At 39.3% G+C, this 11,169-nt stretch overlaps 1 protein-coding gene across 1 annotated transcript; it reads left to right on the top strand.

The window, feature by feature from the left end:
- Positions 1-3,222: 3,222 nt before the first annotated feature.
- On the top strand, positions 3,223-10,280 carry fgf7 (fibroblast growth factor 7). The gene is made up of 4 exons (XM_034877518.1): positions 3,223-3,513; positions 3,960-4,605; positions 9,196-9,302; positions 9,455-10,280. Exons 2-4 carry the CDS (start codon positions 4,320-4,322, stop codon positions 9,668-9,670), a joined length of 609 nt encoding a protein of 202 aa, XP_034733409.1. The 5' UTR covers positions 3,223-3,513; positions 3,960-4,319; the 3' UTR covers positions 9,671-10,280.
- Positions 10,281-11,169: the final 889 nt, after the last annotated feature.

Here is an 11,169-nt window from a genome sequence, read left to right as displayed (position 1 = left end):
GTTTGCGTGTTACACTGCAATCCTATGAACCCCCACAGCTCCAACAACATCCAAGACAACATTGGAGGATGGAAATCAATTAAAAGAAGTTGTAGGATTTTAGCGACCCACTCGTCAAAACTGCAAGTAACTAGAAAGAAAAAAGAGAGAAACAGAGAGATAAACAAAGAAGTGAGGCAGACTGATGAAAGTGAAGGCATACGGTCGATGAAATTTAAAGAGGCTCAACCACCTAAGTCCAGAGTAACTGCCTCATGGCAACTGCACTTCCGATGTTACTGTAAGGTCCTGATAGAGCTGAGCCTTTGATCCTTGGACGGCAGCAGACGACCATCAGACTGTAAAACCAATCTACCTGAAAGAACACACATACATAGCTGTTTGTACACACATATATACAGAGACATATAATATGATGTTTTGATTACAGTGTATACATTATACATGGCGTGTCAACTGAGGACGCACATGGCATATTAGTAGCCCGTTGAAGTAGCCCGTTGATATGTTCTTATTGCAGCATTGCAGCACTTTTAGCAATTTCCCTTTTATTACACTAAGTAAATCTACTACCACCACTAATAAAACAATTATAACTACTACTACTACTACTACTACCTACACTAGTTTTATATTTTAGTCTTAGCTTTATAAAAGACGGAAATAGGAAAAAGTGACAAATTAACAAAAAAAGCAAGAAACAAAAGGCAGCTAAAAGAACTGTCTCCAGATGTTTTTTTAAGGAGTGATTGCAAAATCCAATATAGATGTGAATAAGTTGGTCCTCAGGCAGATCATTTTACAGTCTCGGAACGAATGGGCTGGATAGAATACAACAGTAAGATACATTTGACAAGCAAAACGGGACTACTTTAATAATTAATGCTTGGGAAAACAAGTTCCCGTAACAAAGGTAATTGATTCGTTCAGAGGATAAAAACTGATCTGATGTGAAGTCAAAGCAAAGGTCACATGATTAAGCACAAAAACCTGATACTCTATGTTAAAGGAGGTTTGCAGTCTGCCAAGTTTACAACTTACTTATCTCCTCTTTCCTCATCTTGTATGGTCAACGATGCCCCACTTAACCTGTGAACTCAGGGCTTATGTAAGTTCTCTGGAAAGAGGTGCATTTAACTGCTGCAATCAAATAGCCCAAGAGCTGTTTCAGCGGCATGCTGTCGGACCCTCAGCTCCCTAAATTCATAGCTTCACTTTATCACATGACTTTGTTTTCAATAACGACAGTAAAGTTGTCACACATGTCAGCGGCCTCACTAGACATAATTTCCTTGTACCCCACTGACAAGGGTTACTGATTGAATAAATTGTTATGTAGTGATACATACACTACCCTCCATTCATCCAGCATCCCAGCCTCATACCAAATGCAATGAAATGGTCAGCATGTGGATGACAGATAGTACTGGAAGTGACATTTCCCCGAGACGTTACTGATTGTAATGTGAGATGTGATGGAGTAGCAAAGCCTTCCCTCCTTCCATTTTACATTGCACAACAAGTCTGAGTTGTGGTGGCAACATGCTAGGAAAATAATCCGAAACACCCTTCTCTGGAGCCATGTCAAAATCCGTTGGGGAGACCCTGACGTGTTCCCATGCCCGATAGAATATACAATCATTCAAGCACACACTGGATCAGCACCAGGGTCTGCACCCAGCTGAACATACCAGAAATACCACCACAGGGAAACATACTGATCAGATGTCTGACTCAACTCAACTGTTGCTCCTTTTAAAATAAAGGAGCAACAGTTCTGGTCTGAGTTTCTTCATCTCCTTCCCCACTAAGAAAGTGACATTTAAAAGCCAAAGATCAGTCCTCCAAGGGTACCACCTGTCGTCTAACTGGCATGGTACTATAACCCAACGCAGATCCTTGCAGGAAGTGAGCTCACATGGAGACCCTGTGTTGTTTTGATCACGAACAGGCCCAGCCGCTAAGGTCTCAACTGCAAGCTCCCCTTAAAGAAATGTTTGCAAGAGGGGGCCCCAGCTTCCGGAATTTAGGCAAGGTCATTGATTTCTGTTTAGGCCAATTCATTGGGGTCTTAGAATGACCTTATCTGGCCTTTTTCCTGGCACAGCTCCTAGGGTCACAGAAACCCCTCCTCCATGAGAAGTTGGCAATTTATGGGTAGTGGTTCTGTAAAATTCTTATAAACTAATGAAAGTAGTCCACCTGTCTGGAAAAATATGTTGTGATCAAGAGTCAAACAACAAAAGTATTGCATATGAAGTACATGTACTATATGTCATGGAATTGCATTTCTATTTACCATTAAATGTTAATTTATGAAAATCTAGAATGTAGCATTCATTTAAATTTCTAGTTCTCTGGAATTTTTAATACCAGAGAACTAGAAATTGCTTCCGGACGTTAGGCGTTAAGTGATGTTTCCTTTGCCTATGTGCTCTGAAGACCAGTGTTTGAATGGTCTTTGAGGTGATAGAAGGGACAGATGACTAGGCCAGAGTGACACCTAATACAGAAGGTCTTTACGACCGCCTGTTAAGAGAGGAGAAGGAGAACTACTGCGGCCAGAAGTCTCTCTCACAGGCCTGCAGCGCTGACCTCCACAGGGGAGCGCGTTGTTAGGGCCCACATAAACTTTTGAAGTCGTGAGTCCAAGGAAAGGCCAGGTATGTAAGGCAATAAATTGTGACTTTAAATACAAACACAAAAAGTGAAAGAGTGCATGACCCCTTGACAAAGAGATGACTACTTCTGAGAAGACATGTCTTCTGTTTTTCTCCTCTTGGATGGATACCTGTCAGCCATAACTTATTGCTTCCCACTATAACACTCAATGAGAAACTGAATGGGGCTTCTTTGAATTTGTTTTACTCCAGTCAATAAATCCTAACCAATGATTCAGTGCAGGCAAGTAAACCCACTTTTTAATTAATTCTGACATTTAAATTGATAGGGAATACATTCTTTAAAAAGTCATCACGAAATCTTAATGTGAGTCATAATGAGATCAGTAACCAGCAAAAAATGTTTGGGTGTCAGGTGTTTTTTGGTATCGACCGATTGTAGAAGGTTCTGCAAGGGTGAGTGTGCATGCAAATGTTCTTAAAGTATTTCGGAGGGCATACCAAAGAGAGTCTGCTGTTATGAGCGTTTATAGCTCCCTCTCATGTCCAGTGGGTGGGTGACAGCGAGAGGCAGGCAGAGGGTGTTTCTCTATTGCATCTCGGCCAGGGACAGCTGACTGGTTGGGATCTAATTGCTCTCAAGTGAGGTCAGCAGGAGGCATTTATCTAAGCAGAGTGCACAGCGACAGTGGAAGATGCACATAGTCAGCCTGCCAGAATCAGGGAGACATCTATGGGAACTGACAGAAGCTCCCAGCTCTTGCCTAGCTTCACTGCATTACTGGCTTGCTTTGCAACTGAGACTACAGCTATAGAACTACAGTCTTCAAATTAAGACTCTCTCTGAAAGGAAACACACCTCTGACAACTCCTGTCATCACTCAGAGTACATGTAAGTCATAAACTATAGTTTGTTTTTTTGTTTTGTTTTTTTATACAAGAAAAGCAGCATAGTTGGTTTTAAAGTACATATTGTATGTATGCTACTATAGAGAAGATTACAGACAGACTTGTGAAGCAAGTGGGACTTGATGAAATATTTAACTGTTTTGGGTCCATGACAGGGAGACATATGCCTGTGAAAGTACACCACAGGACTTGTGATTAATTGCTTGGAAATATTCAAAACATATTTGTATGAGTACCAGAATCTCTTTGTAAGGTGCTTTGTTTTGTGAATTCTACAAGGCTATAGAACTGGCTGAATCCTAGTAATCATTTATTAGTTTTTGAAGTGGCTTTAACAAAAATCTCAACCTGTAAGCGAATCTGTGAGTTTGATTTTTTTCCAACTGCATTAGCTAGAATCAAACAGTTTTTTTTTGTTTGTTTTTATAGTGACATCCTGCTTAACATTTCCTGACCTGGATTATGACCCCCATTGTCGGACTATGGTCTCTAAGGATGAAACCGTTAACGCAGATCGTCACTGAGGACTAAAGAGAGACATCATTTCATAATACTGTCACCTGTCTTCAGACCAGTCAACAGTTTTCAGCCAACCCCAACCAACTAAACAAAGTCTCCTTCGCAACCACCCCATCTCAACGTCCCACTAGAAACACCTGATGACCCGGAGGTCACAACACAAGTCTTACAAGTCAGCGATCAGGGGGTTACTGGGCTGAGGGATAGTGCACAGATCTCTATCTCACATTTAAGTATGTTGTTCATTGATCCCCACTGCATTGTATTATAATGCACAAATGGATGCTGACATGGAACCTTCAAAATCTGTTCTCGGGACTGTACCTGCATGTGATCTTCTTGTTCAGCAGTGTGTGTGTGGTCTACAGTGACTGCACTCCAGAACAACTTTCCGCCATCATGAACTGCTCCAAACATGAGCGCCACACCAGGAACTACGACTACATGGAGGGAGGAGATGTGCGTATACGGCAGCTGTTCAGCCGCACGCAATGGTTCCTAACAATTGATGACTATGGCAACATCACTGGGACTCAAGATCCCACCAACTGCTACAGTAAGGATGACTTTTTATCTTATTATAAAACCAATGCATCACTATGAGTTCCTCTGCATTTATTAGTAATGAACAAACACCACTAATTTTACCAGAAAATATTTTCCAAATGTGAATCAACTTAAATGTAGGTGTGAGCTTGAGTCGTAGAAGTAGAAAAGCTGTTATTTTACAACGCAGAGTTTAGTTGTGAGATGTTTCCACTGAGTCAGTGAAGAACTTTTGGCCTGTCAAAGTGACAGAAGCACATGGGAGGTGTTTGTACAAGAATTCTCCACAGTGTAATCACAATGTTAATGGGTCATGTGACTCTGTTAGAGCAGCCAAAGTGACAGAGGTAAAATATAGCAGGTGGGGGATTGGCTTGTTAAACCATAACACCATCTAAACACAGGCTGTAATGAAGTAAACTAAAAGGTCTTGGAGCCTGATGGGTGCCAGGCCCCTGTGACCTCTGGCTCATACCGCCACAGGCACACATTTGTTCAGCCTTATTTACTCTCCCAGAAACTTGCAGTTTCAGAATGAGATCTTAGGACAAAGAATTGGCATGAATATTACAAATGGGAAAATTTGTAATATTAACCTTCAGATAAACCTATGGCTAACAACTGACATCCCACATAAACACCAACAATTCCTGTTCCATACAATTAAAAGCATAACTGTCAAATAAGGTATGCCAGTTTACTACTGAGTGACTTACTTTATATAATAACCATGATAATTCTAATTTAACTTGTTAAATTAATGGTTAAATTTGTTGCTTGAGAGCCAATGTTTACCACTGGAAATCTCTGTTACGATGAGGATCTTTTAAGTAGTTATCATTTCCTCCTATCGGATTCTGGCTGGAATGTTGTCTTGACAGGGAAATGCCTCAAAGTGGATGAAAAAGATGCTTGTGCAACAATTGGCAAAAAAAGATATACACCCATATGTGGCTGACAGTCGCACACTAAAAGCACACAGACATGTAATCAATAAACCATTGATGAGACCAGCGTGGTGCAGATATATATGTAATAAATCAGTGAGTCATACTTTTTGGCTGCAGTGAAGAAGTCCCAAAAAGCTGATTGCATGAAAGCCTTTTTTTTCTTTACAAAAAAGAAGCAACCAAAATGAGAAACTTGGAGCTCTGTTTTTTTGGCCTCCCCATTCTGTGTGTCTCTGAAACAAAAATACAGGCTTACTTCCAGTAAACTCATCTGTTGCCCTGCACAAGTTTTTACCAACTTTATTGCATTTCAAAGGGTTGTTTTGATAAAAAATCTAATCATCTAAGATGTAGATGTTGTTATTTCTTTGTAGCATTTGTATCTGCAATGTATAGAGAACTAGAATGTCTAGTACCGATATTGGGCATTATGGAAACGAAAGTGTTGTGCTGTAGAAATGTTTCTGAAAAAGACAACGGTATGTGTGCATTCTGGTGATTTAGGAGCATTGCAACAGTATCCAGAACAATTTTGTTATGAATGTGTAAAGAGATCCTCAAAAGCACACAAACACGTTATGTATAAGATAACTGACTTATTTCTAACCAAACTGTTAAGAAAAATAATTTTAAACAAAACGTTAAAAGCAGCAAACAGCAGATCTACAACTTACAAGTAGGCAATTAACAACTTCTAAACCACAGCATGACAACTAAATGAAATTAGTAGTAGGTTTTAACCTAGTTTCCTGCCAAGTCCCTCAAATGCAGCCAAATAAAAATAACACCTGTAATTAAATTCACTGTATTTTGCCAAAAATGAAATGCAGATAAGTTCAAGTTCAAGTTTATTGTCATATGCACCTTGGTACAGAGTACCACAGCAATGAAATACAATATGCCTTTTTGCACTCTCTCAGCACGTGTCAGTAGAAACAGTTAATAATAATAATAATAATAATAACATAAATAGAATTTAAAAAACATCCAAAATAACCAAGCACAGTAGACCTGGTGACTGAGTGACTAAGTACAGGCCAGTGCCCTCCTTCCTGATGTGCCATCATTCAGTAACCTTATTACCCGGGGGTAAAAACTAGCCCTATACCGTGATGTGCATGTTGGGATGCAATGCATACGTCTCCCTGATGGAATGTGGGAGAAGAGGTTGTGTGCAGGATGACTACAATCCCGCATAATAGCTCATGCCTTCTTAGTACTGCGTTTCCAGTAAATATGTTGCAGCAGTTTCAAGTGGAACGCCGATGATTTTAGATGCAGTTTTGACCACCTTTGTCAGAAGATTAAGGTCATGTGAAGTAGCCCTACCAAACCATACAACAATGTTACCTGTCAATATACTCTCAATTGTACAACGGTAAATATTCTGTAGAATATTTAGGGACATATCATCTTTCTTAAGACACCTCAAAAAACATAGCCTCGCATGTGCCTTCTTAATGGAATACCTGATACTAAGCGACCATGTGAGATTCTGAAATATGGATGCCTAAGAATTTAAACGTGTTGACAATTTCAACTGGAGAGCTGTTAATATAGACGGTTGTATGTGTGAGTTTGTTCTGATAAAGATATGGAGTATGTTGTAATTTTAGTACACATAGGGTTGTTAAGCTATTTAGTATGAGGCAGGCAATATCCATCTCAACATCAGAACATCCTTAGAAGATAATGTAAACAATGGATTCAAACTCTGGTGAAAGTAAGATTAGGGATTACCTACAAAGAAGTTTACTTAGCTAGAGGCTGGACCAGCAAGTGATGACTAATCTGTTCAAACTGAGGTTAGCCTATCTGCGTCTGAGCCAAAATGTAAACAATATGTATGTGTGCATGCATGTGTGTGGAAATGTGTTCCATCTTTCCACAGTAGACCAAACAATGGTAGCTGTTCCATGTATTATTATGGAAATAGCATTTCCATGCTTCTTACCAACCATAAAAACAAACTAAGCATGACTCATTAGGGAAATCCCTACTTGAGAAGTAAACACACAGTTGCATTTACAGTTCCCACCAATATATATTACAGTTAATTAATGATCAACTGACTTAAAATTTATAAGGGCTTTAAACATAAAGATGTAGCTGCAACAGTGTTAATCTGAACTTCACCTTAGGTCTTATTAAATAAAATCAAACAGGGGAATATAAAAAGCAGGGTTAAATACATGTGAGTGAACAGTCAAAGGGCAGTAATATTAAGTCAAACATCAAGTGCAAGCAGAGCAAAGCACACACAACATTCCAAATCAAGATTGGGTCACTGCCATCTGTTTGTGATGAAGCAAATAAAATGCTGCATGCTCAATGTCAGTCTGAGGAGCTTTAATGAGTTTTTTTCTCTGCCTGTCAAATGGAATAATTTCTGCAAATGGAATAATTTCTGCAATGCTTTAACATTAAAAGCAAGATATCTATATTACAACGACAAAAACAATAAATGAGCTGGACTTTGTTAGTGTTCTTGTAATGCATATTTGTGTGTTATTAATCATAGTTTTACAAGTTATAGTTTTTGAGTTTTGGACATAATGTTAATTCACCATATTCGTAACAGTAACATCATACCTTTAATCACAATTTTTCTATGATGCTTTTCCCATGATACGCCCTGACAAAGTGATGGATGCCTTTAGCCTGAAGATACATATATATATATATATATATATATATTGCATAACAATATAATAAGAAATCACTAGCCAAAATAGTTAGGCATAAGTGTTTTTAGTCTCCCACAGATTTTAAGAACAGACCTAAAACATAGCGTGCAAAGCTCATTCAAGGAGGTAGTGTTGGGGAGGAGTGAGGATTGGACCCAAATGCAGAGATGAGGACAGCAGGCAGGCAGGCGGGTGGTAACCAGGAGTTTATTGTCCAAAAAAACACAAAGGAAGCCTCAACGAAACAAACCACCCAGAATACAAGGCAAAAAGCAAACATCCAAAAAAGACAAAAGCATATAATCACCAGGACCAGGGAAACAGGAACAAAATCGGGGACACTGCGACAAAGCGACGTACTGACAGGCGAACAAACCAGAATGATCTGACAAGAGACAAAGGAAACACTGGGGTTAAATACAAGAGGTAATGAGGTCATGAGGAACAGGTGAGACGTCAGGTGAATCACATTAGGGCGGGGCAGGACAATCAGACAAACAAAGTAAAGCTGGACTAGGAAAGACAAGACAGGAAGCTGACTGACAAAAAATAAAACAGGAAGTAGAACAAACAAGTACAGAGAAACACAAGACAGGACCAGCAACAAAAGACCAGAGAGAAAAACAGACAAAAACACAAGGAGGCCAATGAAAAAGGGAAAATGAACCCAACTAAAAACCCCAAACCACAACAGGTAGTTTCCTCGATCCCAGGAGAGAGAGGCCTAATCTTTCTCCCATATGTGCTATGGCATAGGTTGTGGTTTGTGTAATGGCCACCGAGGCCAATTAACAAGGTTTGAATAAAGCCAGAGAGACCACAGACTGATTTAACCACAGGAACTTCCATCCAGTTTGTTAATGAAGATGAATGTTGTAGAGCTGGAGTGAAGGCTGGATGTCGATAGTCTCTTATCTGTCCAGTAAAATGTCTCTTTTTCCTAACTGTGTGAATGTCTGGCAGGTATCCTGGAGATCAGGACAGTGTCTGAGGGGGGCATACTGGCCATCAAAGGCGTGAAGAGTCAGTATTATATCTCTATGAACAAGGCTGGACAGCTGCAAGGCAAGGTAATCTTCTTCCTCAGTGAAAAAAGGCATACACTTTTAGATGATCCAACTAGAAATTGAACTATTGCAAAACATCCATTTGAAATAAGAAAGACCAAGAACTGCCACTAAAGACAATACTATTGCAGTAATGTCTGTCTCATCCTTTACAGAGGATCTACAATGAAAACTGCAACTTCAAGGAGGTTTTCTTAGAAAACTACTTCAACGCTTACTCCTCTGCAAAGAGGACTAAAAATGGCAAAGAAATGTTTATAGCCCTGTCTCAGAAGGGAAAGCCGATGAGAGGGAAGAAGACCAGGAGGGAGCACATAGCATCTCACTTCATCCCTATGAAGTGCAGGGAAGAGGAGAGGAGGGTGGACTGACAAAGCCGAGGACTAATGAGTCGCAAATTGTGTATGATTTCAATCACATGTTATATCTGTTAACAGACGCACATAAACTCATTACTGACAATTCGCTCCACTCTCCTCCAGTTATAGACCAGTTATGTAATGTTCAATAATATGTTGTAGTTTTCATAAGTAACAGATATCAGCAAACTATTCCAAACATCCTCAAATAAGATATATATTTGAAATAACTGGTACACAAACTGTAAAACCACTAAAGTCTACTCATTGTTATTGTTATTTTTGAGTTAAATATTATATTTCCTTATAAAACAGTTATGTGTTTACTTATAAAAAAGTAAAATGTATTACGCAGTCAGGACTGTATCCTTTTCCAAAGATGATCTGCACCCAGCCAGATAAGGAGACCTGTATGGTCAACAGTAAGGTCCAGAATGCAGATTTGGCTTGACCAAGATGTGCTGAAGCAAGCTGGACTTGTCTTTCTTTTACTGATACAAGTGCTCAGAGCACACAAATCAGAAGCACAATAAACTACAAATGCATGTTCAGTAAAATTACAATTATGTTGGCCAATCTGTTTGTCAATGATCTGTCTGTCCTTCCTGCGTTGAAGACCAGACTGTAGCTATGTTTCCATCCACACGTTTTTATCCAAATTAAGTGATATTGAACGAAAAAAGCCTTATGGAAACAGTAAAATTCGAAGGAGTTACATAAATATTGACTCAAAGGAAATACGTATCAGATTTTATCTTGATCGATTGATGGAAACGTTATTTGCCGAATAAATAACGAATTGCGATTAGTTTTAGTTTTTTTCCATTTCATGGTTGCAACCCGCCACAAAACGAAGAAGAAGTTTTAGTTAATTTCCGCCCAGTATTTCTCTCTTCTTTATCTCTGTTAGCACACATGGCGGGTGTCAACAAAGACAGATATAAGTGGACAAACGAGGAGACAAAAGACTTTTTAAATTTAACAGGAACCCGCAAAAGGAAATGGCCAACAAAGGTTACGTTAAGCCGTTGGACGTCCTCCGGAGTAAATAGTCTCACTCAAACAGCGAGACATGTCTCAAAAAAGAGTTGTCTCGCAGCGGTGCCGGAACGGAAAATAAAAATCAGTGCGATTCAGTGCGAAACTGGATGGAAACACCATAAAATGTCTCAAATCAATTTGACACACCAATTTGATCGCAAAACAGCTTGTGACGTCATTAAGCACAGGATTTTATTTGCTTTAAAGCCGTTGGATGGAAACACACTTTCACCAGCTTTATTCGCATGAGTTTGTTTTTACCAAACTGCAGATAATTCAATTGCCATGTGGATGGAAACTTAGCTTCTGGTCAAATGCATCGTAGCTGCTCACTGATTCCCTCTTAATTATCAAGGTGTGATTTTGAAATGCTAAAATATTCTGCTGCTGCTGGTGAAAAGATATCCAGATTAAAATACCAAATGAATGACATAATAAATGTGTATGCTATGCAATCTCTTTCTATCAAA

Source organism: Etheostoma cragini, chromosome 1 (assembly GCF_013103735.1).
Source record: "Etheostoma cragini isolate CJK2018 chromosome 1, CSU_Ecrag_1.0, whole genome shotgun sequence".
In the NCBI taxonomy this organism is placed as follows: Eukaryota; Metazoa; Chordata; class Actinopteri; order Perciformes; family Percidae; genus Etheostoma; species Etheostoma cragini.
Note: the sequence above shows the minus strand (reverse complement) of the source record. Positions and strands in the feature narration are given on the sequence as shown.